The sequence below is a fragment of the Schistocerca gregaria genome, chromosome 5, assembly GCF_023897955.1.
Source record: "Schistocerca gregaria isolate iqSchGreg1 chromosome 5, iqSchGreg1.2, whole genome shotgun sequence".
Classification (NCBI taxonomy): Eukaryota; Metazoa; Arthropoda; class Insecta; order Orthoptera; family Acrididae; genus Schistocerca; species Schistocerca gregaria.
The window spans coordinates 165,846,811-165,866,356 of record NC_064924.1 but is presented as its reverse complement, the minus strand read 5'-3'; the positions used below and the strand labels follow the sequence as shown (position 1 = coordinate 165,866,356).

The 19,546-nt window shown below is 37.8% G+C and overlaps 1 protein-coding gene across 1 annotated transcript in view; it reads left to right on the top strand.

Moving 5' to 3' along the window:
- The first annotated feature begins 1,027 nt into the window (after positions 1-1,027).
- Positions 1,028-19,546, top strand: part of LOC126273115 (cysteine protease ATG4B) — an 82,971-nt gene continuing 64,452 nt past the window's right edge. The window contains exons 1-3 of the mRNA XM_049976566.1: positions 1,028-1,185; positions 2,066-2,236; positions 19,141-19,305. Coding sequence (XP_049832523.1) covers positions 2,119-2,236; positions 19,141-19,305 — 283 coding nt within the window. The 5' untranslated portion in view covers positions 1,028-1,185; positions 2,066-2,118. The remainder of the gene's footprint in view (positions 1,186-2,065; positions 2,237-19,140; positions 19,306-19,546) is intronic.

Sequence of the window (19,546 nt, the reverse complement as noted above, 5' to 3'; positions counted from 1 at the left end):
CAAATTCTACACACGCAGGTTAGACATAATCTGCAAGATTCACCCTTTCATCAAACGCAAGTGTCGCTTGGAACTGTTAACAATGCAATATCCATCCGTTTCTCCACCTGCGTGAACCGCCGTCGTTCATGGATCGAACTATAGATGCTCTGCGCTAGTGCTCTGTTTAATAAAGAGTGTTCTCCTTATCTTTGTGTGACATCTCTATTGGTGGCTTATTACCACCGTAATATCCCACTTCACACACAGCAATATTTACGATTTAAAAGTGTATTCACAAATCAAATCTTTTTTATATTCATACGAAGCTGTTTCGTTACACGTATGAGATCCACTTCTACACGGTTGGGATTTCCAAAAGTGATGTCTGGTGAAGCATGTGAGGAGGGAATCCTATGCATTTTTTCAACATGCATCCATCTCTGCCAGATCCTCGACAGATGTTGTTATTGAGATTTGTTTTAGCGCCAGTCCACTATTGTTAGGTTTGTAACAATGTTGTAGTAATGTAGTGCTACATACTCCATTGTCTAAGAAGAGCTACACGTCCTGGCAGCGGCTCTATAAATCAGTCGAAGGAGTGTTACATAAATTATATCAGAACCCTGTCGTATGATGATTCATTGCAATGCTACATGAACAGTGACACGGTAGGTAACTCGAGACGTGTGAGGTAGCTGCTTACGGTATCCTGCAACTACAATACAAAACCGGCTTTCCTCGTTCCTGGGATTGGTTTCGCTTATACTTTGGATCACTAAAACTTCTTGCGATGTTCACTCGTATCTCTCATGGTAAATCACAGGCAGGTTTTTGTCACTGTTATGAGTTATTAACTGTACAAAGCACAGCTCCGAGTTCATGGGAGGCAACGCATTTATTACGTTTGTGGGTTCTCCGCGTTTTCTGTTGCACTACATGCCTTCTATTATTCAGATTCATGTAATTTCATGCATTTTTTCCATTAAGATTATAATCCTGATAAAAGTGATAGCTTACACTTCTTTTTAATTTCTCTGTTTCGGTTACTCCCGAAATTGCGAATGTCGGGTCGATATCAGTACTCAGGATCGACAATCGTCTGACGGAGGCAGTAAGCACCTTTGCTTTGATCGGATGTGCCGTGTAATGCAAAGACATAAATATATTATTGCTTTTATACTGATCGGCGAAATTGTTTACAAGGTAATACAAACCAGTGAACAAAAGAAAATAAATGTCTATGATTTCTGTTGTAACCAGTGCGATGTCGTTTCCACACGAGAACTTCAATTTAAATGAAACTCTGAAATTTGAAATTGACAGTTCGAAGACGTAAACATAAATCCGCCTCATATGACATATATTTACATAAATGTTTCGAAAACATGGGTCCGCGACATGTATGGTTAAACGTAAAAAAGAGACACTCTAGTTGAACCGGTTACATTGTATTAAAGGCTAGGAGGCGCCAGGATTCATTGTTCATACACAGCCCTTAGTAATAGCCTAATTTCATGATAGCGTTGAGAGACGCTGAAAGACAGTGTTGTCCATTATTTGAATGCTTGAGGAGACGGTTTACGTTCCATGAAATAGCAGTTTTCCGCATAAAGGAAGTTTCAGGAATCTGCAGCATATTAAGATTTTTACGTAATAGTTAATGAAACGCAACAGGTCTAATTTCCTTTCGTGCGCGTTTTCTTTGTACATTAAATGCCAGTAGTGAACATGGCTTACTAACTTTTCGCGGCAGTTCAGTACAACAATAACCATTTACAACCGTAAAGATATTTTGAGTTGCAAATGTCAATGGTTTTTGTTTTGTGTGGTGTAACTTCAAAAGGGGCGTGACAGCTTGACCCAAGCATTTTTCATGAGATTAATTTCTCTGTTAAAGGTCAAAATACGGTTCTTATTTCTAATACCGCATAGTTTTAAGATGTTTTTGCCATACATTTGTACATGGAGCTATTTTCTCTGCTGCCATTTGATTACTGAAAATTTTTGACAGGTTGTACTTTAATACAAAGAGACTAATCATTTCTTTCACTTACTGGTACCATATTTTATTTTCATGTCATAGGCTGATGATCTGGAGTGAAATAGTGACATTGTCTTACCAAAAACATACCAATCATGGATATGATGTTAGAAGCATATCTCACTCATGATGCGTCACATTTGGATCCAGATGACATACCACAGACAAAAGAAAGTGTGTGGATTCTAGGAAAAGAGTACAAACCACCTCATGGTAAAGACATAACATATAAGTACATATATTGGTAGACAAATAATTACTCTGAAGTGAAAGTGTGACTGAGAGTCGGTTTTGATAATATTTTCCAGTTATATAAAGTATGTATAAGATTAAATTTTGTAATTGTTTTATTCTTTTTCACATCAAATCAGTATTTTATTCTGTTTTTGTGTACACTTTCTGGTCTTTCAGCTTTGGGTTCACTGGCACTTTGTGTGTGAAGAGCAGTGCTAAACTGATGTAGTACTTGATTTGAGAATGAAAATAGATCATTTGATCGCAGTAGAAAACACTCTTCCTTTCAGTTTTCATTTTTGTATTATAAAAAAGAAATTTAATGATATGCATACTATAGTTATGTGTATTTCAAAAATAGGCCTATACGTTTGAAATTATGCCAAATAGCAGATAATGACAATAATTGTTTATTCCACCTGAGGTATTGCCAACACAAGAATTTTGAGTCCCCATCTTACCATCGTGCTGATACTGGTCTGAACTTATTTCATTTATTTGTCAATGAGTGTGTACTTTGTGGTTCTCCTCCTCCCTTTCATATCCTTTTGTTGACACAAGTGTCAGAGCGCTCTTCTGATACGTCCCCATCTAGCTTTGTTTCCTGTCACCCTCACATCATCATCCTCATTGATTTGCCATTTCTTTTTTATGTTTCCCAACCTTTCCCTCACACCTTTTTGAGGAAGGAAGGGGAGGAAAAGATTAGTGTTTAATGTTCCATTGACAGCTATGTGATTAGAGACTGTGCTGAAGCTGGTATTAACGAAGGATGTGGAAGGAAATCAGCCATGCCCTTTCAAAGAAACCATCCCAGCATTTGCCTGAGGATATTTAGGGACATCATGGAACACCTAAATCTGGATAGCGAGATGGGAATTAGAGCCGCTGTCCTCCCAAAAGCGAGTCCAATGTGATAACCATTTGCTCCATTTTGCTTAGTCTGAGGAAGGATAATGTAGTTTAAAAAGCAAGGATATTGTCATGTAGTTATATATGTGTCTATTAGTCTTACTAGATATTTTGTGCCCTGGAGGTAATTACCGGCCAGCAGATGGGTCTCATAATTATAAAATTTTCTGTGTGAATTTCTCTTTTGACATAGGCCTAATATTTTCAGTCTTTCTCTTCATTGACATTTAATGAAATGAGTTGACATGTAAATCAAACTGTCGAGACCATTAACCAATACTTGGTCCAACATTATTGGCGAATATGATGTATCCAGTTTTGTGAAATATAGATAGGATTCGATTGCAGCTGTTACAAGATTCAAATTGTTGTTGCAGTACACCATCAAATGTTACATGTGCATTCTATAAATTACTTCCGCTCAATGACTGACACATTCCTTCAGTGAGATAATTATTGCATACATTCTTGCTTCTAGTTAGATCATAAATTCTCCACTTCTTCAGATATCATTGTTGTATTTTTAATTAAGAAAGAAGATGGTGAAAGAGCAAAAAGCGTGAATAATTTTTTGCATAATATTTTTCCAAACTATGAAAACTTTGTAGTTGAGAAGTTGGAGGCAAAGATTGTTGTTAAGTGACGAAATAATGATCAGTGTGGTATGGACCAAAATTTAGTGGTTTGACTTTTATTTTATTTCAAAAGATGCTGAGTGTTTTGTTGACTTAGCCGTGTCACTGGAAAAAATATTGTGGAAAAACCTTGTACATAAAAGTGGGAGAACTGCCTCCATAGCTGAACAGTTAACGATGCTGCCTTCAGTCTGAATTGGTTTGGGTTTGATGTCCAGTGCCTCCTCGGGTTTTTTTGTGGTAGGAAGATATTAGAGAGAGTTAATCCGCCGTTGTGATGCCAAGTGAGGAGCTGTTTGAAGAAAGAAGTAGCACCATCACCAGGATTTGTCTGCTGGGGAGGGATTGGTGACATGCTAATCATTTCCCTCTGCCATAACATGCTCCTTGTTCTGACTTGTAGGAGGCATTGAGGACAGGCCTAAAGCCTAATTCATAAGTGGTGTTTACATTGTAGGAGTTAGTGTGTTATAGTACCCTCCCTTAAAACATTCACTGTGGTCACAGACTGATCTGTGATATAACTAGAATTCTACATAAGGCGGGAAGGTGAGATTTCCGGTGAGAGTTGTTGAGGTCAACGAATGTGAAATCAAAGTAAAGTTTATTGTAACAGATGTGCAGTGTAGCCCGTTGTGTATATTTAATGCACTTTTCACAATTACTGGATACTGGGATACCTCCCGTCTGCTTTGACAACATGTGCACAAATACACAAACTAAGCCCGCTGAATTAGTGAGAGAACTCTGGTAAAAAGGGGATTTCGGGCAGGAATGAACTAAAAATTAAATAATAAAAACGATGACACCTTTCAAGACAACACACTGTAGAAAATAATACTCAAAACTGCCAAAAATTAAAACATGACAAAACCATACACAACACACCTAAGATCACAGTATTCCAATCTCCAGTTAAACTATATAGCTCACACCTAGACAAGGATACCAATAATCCCCCCAGAACCACAGAAGCCGGTATCCCAATCTCCAGTTCACCTATATAGTTCACCCTAAAGAGTGAAAGTGCACTTATGGTGTCGGCATCTTTTCTGTTGCATGTTGTAGTTTGTATTTTTATGTGCAGTGAATGATGGGAAGTGAACATGATGGATGATTTTTATGTGCAGTGAATGATGGGAAATGAACACGATGAATGATGAGTCATATAGAACAATACGGTCAAACCCATAAGAAAATAGTTTTTAATAACAGTTGTAAGTAGATCAATGTTTTTTAAGTAAATTGCAGAAGATAAGTGAATCAATGCTTTTTTTTGGTGAAATCATAGGAGAAGGTAAATGGATCAGTATTTTAATTTAATCATGGGAGAAAGTAGGTGCATTAGTATTTATTAGTAATAGTTGCATGTTCAATATATTACTAAACATTTATCCACTTCCCTCTCTTATGATTGAAATAAAAACATTGATCCACTTACTCAGTGGTTACTTATCCACATGACAGTACAATTTAAATTTTATGATATACTCAGTTTTATATGACAGCATTCTTTGCATTATATTCCTTTGTGCCATAATGACTATAGCACACACAATAAAATGTCTCACAAATACACTGCCACCACATAATTAAACCACTAGAGGATGCCACCTCTTCACACATCGCGCCCTCTACTACAACATTTCACTTCCAGTCCAAAACACACACACTTCGGCTCAATGACATCACACAACACTTCGCAGCACAGAAAACTTATGTCACTGGTCAAAGCAGACAAATGTTGTCCTACAACCAAGTATCCCACTTTTCTGTACAAAGAATTATAACTACAAGATCAAATCAGAAAAGTTGTATTAATTAGATAAAACTCCAATGATTTTACCAGGTAACTAAATTAAATGCATCTGTGTTCATAGTCAATGTAAATTTTAAGATGAAAAGGTGATTTATTATTGTTATTAGTTGAAGAATTGGGGGCCAGTTTGTTGTTTGTAAGCAATGCATGGTAGAATGGAAAGGCTAGGTTCAAATACAAAATTGTCAGTTTGGTTTACCTTCTGTTATAAAATGTGCCATAAAAAACTTCATCTTCCAGACAAAAAGTTGCTTCTGTTAGTCATTCATAATGGGAGGGATCTTACATGGTATACAGCCTCAGTAAAGGAACTTCTAAAGAAGCAGCAACTACTGCACAATAGGTGTAAAACAAAAGACAGTACTATAGATATGTTAAATGAAATATGTTTGGCAGTTCAGAGGGCAATACATGAAGCCTTCAATGAGTAACATAGCAGAGTCTTATTGAAATAAAACCTCTCAGAAACACTGAAGAAATTATTGTCATATGTAAAGGTTGTTAGTGACACCAGAGTTAGTATTGACACATCCATAAATGACACTGGAACTGAAATTGCGAGTAGCAAAGCAGAAGTGCTGAACACACTTTTCAGATGTTCATATATAGAGAGACAAAAGTATTGCCACAATTTAGTACCGCACCACTACAGAGGCGAGTGACATAGATATTAGTGTTAGTGGAGATGAGAAAGAGCTTAAATTGCTAAAACTGAGAAAGTGTCAAAGGTCCAGTAGAGTTCCTCTTTGTTCTCTCTATATAAATTGTGACCAGGCTAACCCGTCTTTTAATCACACTATAGCATAGATTCCTTAAACAAATTAGTTGGAAGAAGGTAGTGGTCACACCTGTCAACTACCAGGTTGGCTGATGAAATCCACAAAACTACCACCCAGTATCATTGGTATCCTTCTGTTATAGAATCCTGGAACATATTCTGAGCTCAAAAATAAAGAGGTATCTCAAACAGGCTGACCCGCACAGTGCCAACCAGCAAGGTTTAAAAAAACAATGGGCATGTGAATACCAGTAAATTTATTTATTTATTTAATTTTTTTTTCATGACATACTGAAAATCATGGTTCCAGATGATCAGTTAGATGCAGTATTTATTGACTGCCTAAAATTAATTGAGTCAGCTCCACACCACCAGCTATTAACAAAACTTCGATTATTTGGGGTATCAATAGAAATTAGGGACTTTGGTCCGATTAAAATTACTTGATAGTTGACATCTGTCATTTCCCACTACAGTGTTTCAACATTGGCTGCTGGCTACCACTCCGTTATATGCGGCATGGAAACAGGGCAGGTCACTTCACATATGCCGTTAACTTGTAATGTGGAGCAGTGTTGGAATTGCGAGATGCTCTGTCAACAGCTGATTTTAAGTGACCAGTGACAGAACTGCAGCAGACCACACTTTTCGTAGCCCTGAATTTAAACTTGTGTTGTAACTTAACCAAAACCTTGTGATGTGCAATTTATCTGAGAAAACGATGGCCAACAGTGTGCAGCGGCTGAAGCTCAGCTCTGCGAGCAAACTCAAGACAGAAAAAAATCAGTTTCAGCACTGGAAAGCAAACTGTAATTTCTCATTGTCAATGGTTACTTGAAACTATACTCACACTGTTTACCCAAGCTCCCGCACTACGAACCAGTTAGCAGTCTTCGTTGGCAGTTGATTGTCGACTATATGTAATATCAACAGATTCCAAATGAAAAAATAATGATAGAAAGAAAAAAAAGAGCAAATAAAAAAGTCAGTATGATGATGAAAATACATGGCAAAGAATTACAAAAAAACACATTTAAACCAATTAACTGAATAAAAATAATAATCAAATTATTTTAATTAGATTCAGCAATAATAAAGTTTTGCTACATTTGACAAGAATCATACCTATGCCATTTTACACGTGAGGTATATGCACTAATCATTTCACTATGCCACAACACTGGTTTAAGTAGTTAGATTTTTGACTGTTCTGACCCAGTTGCAACAATCAATTGCAGCCTTCAAAAATTCAGCTTCACGCAATATTGTGTGTAGCTTACCTAATGTAACCTGATCCCTGTTACTATGGCAACTGTATACAAGGTGTGTTCAAAAAATCCACAAAATTTTTCTTCGCTTACCTTTTACTTATTGTGCATGGTCTACTTAGAAGTACTCTCCTACACAATTTAACATTGCAAACTTTCGTCCTTTCAATGGAGTTTTCAACTTTGGAAATAAAAAAAAAAGCTGCACATTTGGAGAGTACGGAGAATGAAGCAGCACAGTGATTCTGTTTTTTGTGTAACAGTTGTGCAGCAACAGGGATGAATTTGTTGGTGCCTAATTGTGATGCAAGAGCCATGGGATGAACTTGGCGACAACGCAATACATTCCATGATGCTGTGTTGGAATTGCATGACATGATCCAATTGAAATGTTACATTCTTCTGCAATCTCTTGGACAGTCTCAATCTTCAATTGGCATGCACAACTCGCTGGTGTCCCTGACATGAACGTTGTCAGTAGGTGTTAAAAGATGTCTTGAGCGAGGATTCATCTTTAACTTCCATTCAGCCACTTTTAAACCATGTGAACCATTCATAACACCAAATACAGCTTAAGTACTTAGGCTTCTCGTATCATTTGATGTGACTCTAAAGATTTTCTTGAGTTTTATGTAAAATTTAATGCAGGCATGTTACTCCTCTAACTCCGCCATCTCAAAATTCACAAAGCATGCGCAAAACATTCTACTCAGTACACTACAGAACAATAACTAACAGACATACAACAATGAAACTTCCAGCAGTTAAACATTAAATATAGGTATCTGCAGGGATGCCAACTGCATTTCACTCCAACACACCATTGATGTTACAAATGTTCCATAATTTTTTCAACAGACTGCTTGTGTAATGTTGAATCGCATCTTGTATGAATGAATCCAGTCATGTGTGATGAAATATGGAATAAAAGTGCCAGAGGCATGATTCATCATCCAAACACATCAAGAAAGAATCCTGGATAAGGAACTGGAAGTGAACTGACCAACTGTTGTGGCGGTTTGGCAACAGTGAACAGTTTGGGTGTGATGTTGAGCATTCTGATTGGAAGAAACCAGCTACAACATATAAAGTGTCAACTATCAAGTAATTTTAATTGAACTTCAGATTGAGAATTTTTGCAGATATGCAGTTATATGCAGTTCTGCTCATTAAAATTGCAACACTGGAGTGGATTAGGGGGAAAAAAAGGAAATTTGGATTGTGCTGTACAGTATAGTATAGAAAGAATACATGATGAAATTTGTAGATGATTTTGGTAATACAGGCAATATGACCGTCTTGCCGTTGAGAGGGTACATCATGAATTCCTCGAAGATAGGGGACAACCACTTTTAACAAATCAGAAATTTAATGCCTACTTTCGAAATTACCAGCTATATGAACCACAGGTGGTCATATTGTTACACAGTAGCACCTCTAACTATCATGGCTCATGGCAGATGCCGGGCCCATATGATGACAAATGCAGTCTGGCGAAGTCCCCCCTCTCCCCCCCCCCCCGGCCCCCCGCAAGGTGTCCTACGTAGATATGCCCATCGTGATGCTGTACACAGAACTGTGACGTGTCTGAAAAGATGACATGATGCCACTCCAATGTCCAGTTTTGCCGCAGAGTGTGCACGTGGTCAGTGTGCCTCTGCTGTCACACCACCCGAAAGTGCAAACACATATTACATACTGCAGTCTGTTGTGATCCAGTCATCATTCTGCTACCTGTGTCAATAATTCTTTTGCCTCAAACAAACTCATTTCCTGACTCAAAGTATGTGACATGTCTTTATGGTCCTGCCTGACCAAGCAGACATGATCTCATTGTTATCTGGCATTAGTCGTGCACCACTGTCGAGACCCTGGATGACAATGAGTATGGTCCTTCTGAACTGATGAATTCTGTATTCTTGTGACAGTAGGAGAAACCCGATGAGTGCGAGCAAAAGTGTCATGGAATGATAAACCTTGTCTGATAGGCCACAACCCTGCAAATCTCACGAACAATCAACATTCAGATGTGATAGTGCATAAACTTTCCTTGCATCTAGAATGCAAATGGAGTTACTCCTATGTACTTTTTTGCTGTTCTGCTGATACACAACAAATCACTTGTGTATCCAAGCGTTACACAGCACTTCAAGCCAGTAGTTATAACCAACCGTGTATAATGAAATATTATAAAAATAGCTACACTACTATGAAGTCAGATCTTGATAAGATTTCAAAGCAGTCCAAAGATTTGTGACTAGCTTAAATGTTCAGGTATGTTAATTTTTGTGATTCATGAAACACAGAAATGTAGTATCCTACAACCACAAAATTAGTAAGTCATGATTGGAATCAGTCAGCTGGTACAAATACTGGGATGTGATAATTTGTGGGGATATGATATGCAATGACCATACAGATTCAGGCATAAGTAAAGCAGGTGGCAGAGTTTGTTTCATTGGTAGGATACTGAGAAAATGTAGTCAATCTACAAAGAAGAGTACTTGCAAAACACTTGTGTGACTCAACGTGGAGTATTGGTAGAGGGTCAGTTCATGTGAAAACACAAATTTTCATGATTTTTATGTACAGTGGTAGTACAGGGTGACAATTATTGAACTATATGAAAAAATGTAAATTAGTTACAAACTATGATGTGCACACATGTTATTCAACGTGTAAACATCACTACATATATTCAGATTTAGATTATGACATGTTCGATTTGCCTGCCATCATTGGCAATGACGTGGCGCAGATGAATAGCGAAATTCTATATGACCCGCTGAAGTGTCAGAACGGCAATTCTGTTGATGCCTTGCATGAACCACATTTTGTCGAAATCAGGGTCACTTTGGATAATTGGGATAAAATCATCTTCCACAACCTTCACGTACTATTCAGTAGTCACTGTGCCATCAAGGAATATCGCACCAATTATTCTCTGACTGGACATTGCACACCCCACAGTCACCCATTGAGAGTGAAGAGACTTCTGGATTGCGAAATAAGGATTCTCAGTCCTCAAAATGTGCCAATTTTGCTAGTTGACGAACCCTTCCAAGTGAAAGTAGGCTTCATTGCTAAACCAAATTATACTAATTCCCATCATGCCCTGCGATAAATCATGCAATTTGAATGTCCTAACACATGCTGTTCAGAAGTTATGACAATTTTATTTCATTTAGTTCAATAATTGTCAACCTGTTGCAGTTGTGTGCATGAAAAACCACATTTTTTGAGTTATTCATTTTTAGTTTCCAAATGATACAATTTTTGTCACTTTTGAAACTTGAAAATGGCCCTATCTCAGAAAGTAATTGCTTTAGAGGCCTAAAATTTGTACCATTTTATTCAGTTTCTTACAAGCTTTAAAAATACACTCTATTCACGAAAGTGCTAAAAATTTCTCAAACAGCTACAATACAAGTTTTTCACTTTAAGTCAGCAAACTTGAGAATCCAGTTTGGATCTATGGATAGTTTAATTTGAAAAGTGTCAACACTTCCTTTGGATTTCCTAAAATTAATTGTTTTTAAATGTACGCAGGATTGCCAGCACCATCTTTCTGAACTAGCCTGCATACAAAGTGCACTTGATACAGTCGACAAATCAAATTGCAATAAAACAAAATTTATTTCAACCTCTTCTCATTTGGCACCAAGAATTGTGTAACTTGCATACATATTTTTTTAACACCAAAAATCCAATTTTGAAATTTTTAAGAATTTAAAAAAGTTTGCTTTGGAAAAGGTTGCTTTGAGAAAAAATTGACATATTTTTTATGTTTGTAAGAAACCGAATAAATTTGTCCAAATTTGAGTCCTGTAAGTCAAATAGTCTTTGATATATGGCCATTTTGTTTTCAAAATGTGATGAAAATTTCACAATTCCAGAAACTTTAAAAATGAATAATTCAAAAATGAAACACCCAAAAACATAATTAATTTGGGATTTTTCCGTGTTTTGACATGTGGAATAAAATTACAAAATTCGAAATCATTAAAGTGCAATTTTTTAAAATATTGATATGACTTTCAAGTATGTGGAATCCATACCAGATAGATCTTTCAGGTATATTTGGATGTATACAAATAAAGGCAGCAAGAATAGTTTGTCTGACTTATGAGTTACATGATAGAACCTTATTATTTAACAGGTAGTATCCTCCTGTGGCACTTCATTAAGACATACTGGATGGTTATAATTAAACCTTCTCTATTTAATACATTAGAACATGTAAACTAATCACTGTATGAGCCCCAAACTTGATAGCATTAATGTACAACTGTAGAAATCACTTAGTTTTAAGACAAAGATCTCCTCGAGCCATATAAAAGCATGCTGTACATAATGGTGGAATGAGCACATTTCATCACATTTGCTAGTTTTTGATACACTGACATTGATCATTGTGGGGTTAATGCATTTATATGATCTTCACCAAACCCCGAAGGTCGTCTTGAATGCGGAGGGTCACTAATGTCAAAATGATCCTCCTTAAAACCAGAAAACCACTTTCTTGCCATGCTGTGTCTGGTGACATTATGTCTGCACAAGACGCAAATATTTATGGCTGCCTCTACTGCTCTCGCCCCTCTTTGAGCTCTAACAGAAGAATTTGTCAGAAATGTTCCGATTTTTCAAATTGGCACTCCATTTACTAGCATCTACAGCTCCACTCACTATCTCCAAATCACAATACCCCAACTCAAATAGCAACAGTGAACTGCAAATAAAAAATGATAGTTGATAAAAAAAAAACCATGCAACTGGAATAACAATATGTAAAACAAAAATGCTTTGACCCTGTGCACCTATCTAATATTGTGGCATAGGTTGTCAGCATATGTGAGAATTCCCATCAGATGTAGAAGTTCTTTGAACACAAATTTCAACCTTAAGGTACATTTACACTGGTATACATGTATCGCGACATGTATGAGCGACATTTGAAGAACTCGCACATGCGCAGTACTATCATTTCCTGTCGTCTTGTCACCTGCCGCTTATTTTGACAATTAGCGCATGCGTAGTACTAGGCTCTTTGGTGGCTGTTTGAGTTTTGGAGGTGCTGATTGTCGTTTGTTGTGTAGGTATTTGTGTATTGTGTCGTGTGTTGTGCCCGCGTGTAATACTTTAAAATTTACCATGACTTCTTGGTCAAAACAAAAAACACTGCATTTTATAGAGGCAGTGTGCAGGCATCCCTGTATATGGGATGTGAAACTAGGAGACTATAAGAACACTCAGAAAAGGTACGACGAGTGGGAGGAAATTGCTAAGGCATTTAACGTGTCGAGGAAGGAATGTGAGGACAAGTGGCATAATTTAAAAAACCAATATAGTCGCGAGTTAGTGAAAAGGAAGAGCAGCAAAGGAACTGGAAGTGCTAAAAGCAATGTGTACCACTCTACATGGTATGCTTTTGAAAGTATGCAGTTCATAAGAGACAATTACAAACCACTCTCTCATAGGAGCACACATGAAGTAGTACCAGTAAGTAAATTTGTTATATTATTTTATTAATCGTATATTTGGCAACATTTTTTGTGCTAATGCTTTTCATAATGTGAATATTTACAATTATTTACAATTTCACTGAAAAACATGATTCTCCATACTGCTATGGTTTGAAGTCCTGAATACTGCAGAAGAATAGAGCATATTCCTTTATGTCATCATTTAACAATGATGTGGAACTTATTTTCCATTCTGCCATGGGATGGAGCCCTGAATGCTGCAGAAGTATTCAGCATATTCTCTTCTGTTGTCATTCAGCAATGAAGTTCTTCGTCCAGTTCTGGGCAGTGGCTCCAGCACAGTAGGGGTGTCCCTCCAGGACCCAGGTATTACGTTGCCATCATCTCCCTCTCTGTTGTATGTTCCTGCTGGACAATACCTTTGAGATTTTCTGTTGTGAAGAAAATTATGTAAATAAACACAGGCTGGTGCCACCATTGTAGCCTTTTCCGGACTGAGAAGCATTAGCTTCCTCAGCACACTGTAAACAGCACTTAGAATCCCAAATACATTTTCTATTACTCTTCTTGCTCTGCATGCTCTATAGTTAAAAATACGTTGCCAACTATTTTTTTCATGCAGACCTGGAAATGGTTTCAAAATATTTTCCTTTAGGCCAAAGGCTTCGTCAGCGACGAAAACATATGGAACAGGCTTGCGCCTACCAGGTAGAGGAGTTGATGGTGGTATATTTAGAGTTTTGGTATCTAACATTTTGTAAAATGTGGTGTCTTTAAGGACACCACCATCTGAAATCCTCCCGTGTGCCAACATCAGTGTAAATTATTCTATAATTAGCATCAGCAATTTCTAGCAAAACAATGCTGAAGTGCTCTTTATAATTAAAACAAACTGTTCCACTGTTGGGTGGTGCCACAATGTCAATGTGCCGCCCATCTATAGCTCCCAAACACTTGGGGAAGTTCCATTTTTCTTCATATTCTTTGGCAATTTTCAGCCATTCCTCTTCAGTAGCAGGAAGCTGGAAAGAAAATTGTTACTTTTTTAATTTAATTTACGGATGGACACTCAAAACGTTCTCAGTACATTAAGATACTTTGATTATAATGTATCTATAACATGTAGCTCACTTTGCCTTAGAAATGTGTTATGTATTTTAAAGGTCGTGGAAGCCCCAGCCACAGATGGAGATGGTGAAGGAGAAGGAGAAGGAAGCATTAGTTTCCCTTTTGATGTAACAGAAATGGAGGATGTGACATTTGCCATGCCCCCACAAGACATTGTGGAAGTGGAAACCACTCCAGTCATCTCTGTGCCTCCACATGAAAGTGGATCTGCAACCGTGTCACCCTGTACCACTCCAAGTCCGAATGGAAGTGGTAGATCAAGTGCACTGAAGAGAGCCAGGAGAGACCTGGATGAAGACAGAGAAGGTCTTTTACAGACCTTAAGAAAAGTTGGCGACAATTTAGCAGGCAGAAGAAGGGACCAGTTTACCCACTTGGGTGACTTTGCATACTTTGTCGCCAATAAGCTCAGATTTCTTTAGGAAAATGGCCATACTAGAATTACGGCAAGACTTGAGAATGGAATATACAGATGTTTGCAGGAGGCAAACAATGAACTAATAGATGCAAATGCAACATAATTTATGGATACTCTAAAAACATGTATAAATGTTGAAATATGCATGTCATGTGCTGTCAAGTACCACTTAATAAAACTAAATACAAATTAATGTTGTTGGATATCTTTACTGTGGAGAAAGTGTCCTCAGAAATTGTGATGTTGTATTACTGAGTGAAGCATGTCAGTCATTCCAAAGAACTAAAAGCTAACCCATTTCAGCAAAATTTGAGCAATTTATGGTGCAAAATGTATGTGCCACTTGTATGTACCCTCGTCCGCTCTTTAAAAGTAATTGTCCTCGTAAAACGATGATTTCATGACAAAACATTTGCATTGTTGTGCGATTGCTAATGCCAACATCTCACACACGATTGTCGGCATTAGCATCCGTTGTCAACATTATCATGCGAGGCTGCCGGAATAATAGCAAAAAATTGATATACGTGCCAGATGCATGAAAAAATGGTATAATGTATTACATACTCTGATATATATAAAACTTTTACCTTCACTTCTTGGGATAAAACTTGCACAATGGCCTCACAAACACGAAGACTAATGTTGCATATGGCCCTTTTTGATATTCTATGCAGATACATTAACGTCGAAAAGGAATCCCCAGTGGCCAAAAAACAGTGTGTTACTGCCAGCTGATCCTCTGGTGGAATTGCTTCCCGAAAGTTTGTGTTGGTTTTGGACACAAGAGGAGCCACAAGAGATAACAAACCGTGGAAATCCTCCATACTCATCCTAACATAATTTCTAAAATATGCGCCATCCTCTAGTGTTAATTCCTGAACGAGCATTGCGTAAGCTCTGTGAGTAGTGTGTTTGCGAAGAAACTCTCTGTGCCATCATTGCCACCATCTGTGCTTCCTCCGCCTTTTCTTCCTATCATCTTCCAAAAGAGCAAGTGTACCAGCAGATAAAAATGAGAAATCTTCCAAATTGTCGTCGGAAGCCATCGCACAGTGATACAAATTAAGCAGTGTAAATGCACGCTCATACATATATGAGGTTGTTACTTGTCAACTCATACATGTCTCAAAGTCGCATATACATGTATATCATACATGTGTCGTTACAAATCACAGTGTAAACGCACCTTTATATAGTAGAGTGTTTCCCTGTGAACATTCTTGTGTGGCTTGACCAACTGTTCACTTGTAATGGCACTGATGTAGTGTATACCATTATAAATGTGCAGGACACTCCAAATACCATTAGATATCACCACAATTTGTTGAAAGCCCCAGTATCAACATGCTTAGACTAGTTGTGTTAATGAGTCCCACATCCCTTTTTAACCATCATACGTGGACAGTTCCCATTTGAACCCATTCTAGTGAGTACCGTGACCATTCAGTACCCATTGTTTACTGAAAAATTTTATACTGCAGGATTTCTCTTACTTTTGCCATGTAGCTCAACAAGTATGAAGCTCAGTCAGATTTTTCTAATATCTCTTCACTTTAGCGATATGCAGACAGACTCAGAGAGTTTTGGTTATATTATCTGTGTGGCAGATTGTTCCACTTTTGGCTGCTGTGACTCCAAGGGCTGCAGCAAACGTGTCACATGGGAATAAATAGTAGTTGTTCCAGTACAGGAAATAAATATGTGGTGTGGTAGTGGGATTGACTGTTCATACCTTGTTATTAAAATTTCTGTATGCTGATCCTCAAATAAAACTATTACTTCTTTTTCTGAACCTGCAATTAGCTTTGTGACTGTAATTGTGTGTGGTGTTGCTTAAGATGATTTTGGATTTATTCATTGGTATTGATTTCAACTCACATTATTTGTGTCATAATGTTATCTCTTTACAGTGTTTGTAACCATTCACTTAATATCAATTTTGGCTTCCACATGCTGCCTGGTTTGTAGCAGTGACGTGCTTAGTGTGTGCAAAGCTGTGACACAAAATTTTTCATAACATCAGATCTTTTCTGCAAAATTCACGCCAATCAATGAATGATAAATCCATTAAAGGCCCACATTACATATAGGCTGTCTTTTATTCCACCTCATTGGACAGAATCGGCACCTATTGTATTCATACCATTTGTTATTGACATGCTGCACATTTCAAGTGTTCAGTCTGTAACTGATATTTGACAAGGCTAAGATAGTTGAGCAAGCTGACTAGCAAGGGATTAATTTGAAATAGTGTGACCAATAAAATGTCTCATATGTACAGACCAACACCATTTCGGTCTACAGCAGAACCAGATAAAAAATTCTTAACTATATGGTAGCCACCACAGCATCTAGCTTAGTAATTTGTATCCCTGTACATCCAAACATACAAGACACCTTTATGGTGCCACATATACAAAAAAGAAAAAGAAAAGCAAGTTACATGTTGCACATTCAGTGCTGCTTGTCTACCTCATTTTACGTGTAGCAAAGCAATGCAGATTGCAACATAACTATTTCTCCATTAGAAGATAGTATTTGGCCAACTTCCTCACAATTGGTTGACACTTGATCCTAAGTTTTTATGTGGAATACCAGACCACAAGCATTATATTGTGTCATTGCTTGTGCTTTAGAACTACTGTATTATACTGTGTGCACATAGCCTAGAAATCTATGTACTTAAAGAAATTAAGGTTAAGACTGCCAATGAAATCATCTTTAGATATTTCACTACCTAGATCAGTTTAGATCTTCACACTGTCCCCCGTTGTGTCTGTGGCTTCACTCCTACAGAGACAAAGAAATTAAGGTTAAGACTGCCAATGAAATCATCTTTAGATATTTCACTACCTAGATCAGTTTAGATCTTCACACTGTCCCCCGTTGTGTCTGTGGCTTCACTCCTACAGAGACAAACTTTACAGAGACCTTCCTACATACAGGGGATGGACAAAAACATGGAAACACCATAAGAAATGCGTGTGTGAACACAAATGCAGATGCTAGCCAAGCCTGCATGTTGCACTGTCATTCATGGGCAGAACAGTGTTCTGTGTAGTTGAGAGTGCATTATGTTAGAGCTCAGGGTATTTGAACATTGGCAAATTGTTGATGATCGTATGGTGGTTGCTTTTGTGACCAATGTAGCTGAAATTTTTGCTATTTCAAAAGGCAACATATCGGAAGGTTTATACCGCACACAAAACATCAACTGCTAAGTCACATTGTAGCCGAAAGTGTGTGCTCAGCCAAAAGTGTTTGCTGAATGATCATGGCAGATGGTCACTGAAGAAGATTATGACAAAAAAATAAGAGCATGGCAGCTGGAGTAGTCACAGCAGGACTTAATATCACACTCACAAACCTTTCACAACACAAAGGGAGCTCCAGAGGAAGGGAATTGCAAAGCAAGCTGGAATTACAAAACCACTCATCAGTGATGCAAATGTGCTGAAGCCAGAAACCCGGACTATGGAGTAATTGAAGATTATTTTTTGGTCAGATGAGTCTTCTTTCACACTGTTTCTAGCTTCTGGCTGAGTTTACATCCCAAGAGTGAAATATGATGCGGGTTCAGAGATGGTTTGGGTAGTCATATAATGGTATTTTATTGACCTCATGGTCACTGTGCAAGGTTGCATACTGCCAAGGATTATGTAACTATTTTGACCAGTCAGGGCCATCCCATGTCACAGTGTTTGTTCCTTAATGGTAACACTGTCATCTTGGAACAATTCCAAGATGACAGGGCCTCTGTTTCAAAATGCTCCTGAGATCCATATAGGACCCGTGTTTATCCATTCTGAGATGACTGGAAGCCAATAGCTTTCCTACACCACATTAGGTATGGTTATGTGTTGTGTTTACATATTTTTGTCCACCCACTGTACCTTGCTGTGCTTGCAGTTTGCATACAAATGGCACAGCCATAGCCTAGAAGTTGTTCAGAGATAAACCTACCTCTTACAGTGGACTGTCAGCTATTGTGTAACATCCCAACAGATTAAAACTACATAAAAATTATGTGAAGATAGGATAGTAGAAGAGAGATACTGCGGGAATTGAAGCTGCGAAGGCATTTCTCGAGCCATGCCGTGAGAGCTCAGTTGAGAAGAGTATTGTGTACTGACAACAAGGATCTGGGTGCAAGTCTTAGTCCAGTGTACTTTATTATCTGTCATAGAGTCTCCTTTTAATAAATATCATACATTTCAAATAGGGGTTCCTATAATTCCATGAAACGTATTGTTCCATCTTTCAGACCATTTCACCGTGTCCCCTTTTGGTATATATTCTGTGTGTGTTATTAGTATGTATGTTTATTCACTAAATGATGCACATATTTTGTAAAATGCTGCATATCTGTAACTAATAGATATGATTGTACTTTCATTTTTCATGTTGTTGCATTGATGGAAATCTAAATTTTGTTTCAGACCTAAGAGTCATAAGAAAGGATATACAAACAAGACTGTGGTTCACCTATAGAAGAAGTTTCATTCCGATTGGAGACACTGGACTGACAACAGACAAAGGATGGGGCTGCATGTTGCGATGTGGCCAGATGGTTCTAGCTCAGGCATTAGTTATGTTACACTTAGGTAAGATATTAGTATTGGATCCAGAACAGGAAAATACAGCAGAAAAATATGTCTATTACATTTGTTCTTTTAAGATTTTGAGAAAATTTTAATGAAGGCTGTTATAATCCTGCGCCATAGGGTATGGGTGCCCGAGGCCACCCATCAGTTTTCCCTCTTGCAGGTGCAAGTTGGGTTTGGCTTCCAGCAGGTAGTCATGTATTGCACTGGGTTTGTACCTTGTTCTGCACGTGTGGGGGCC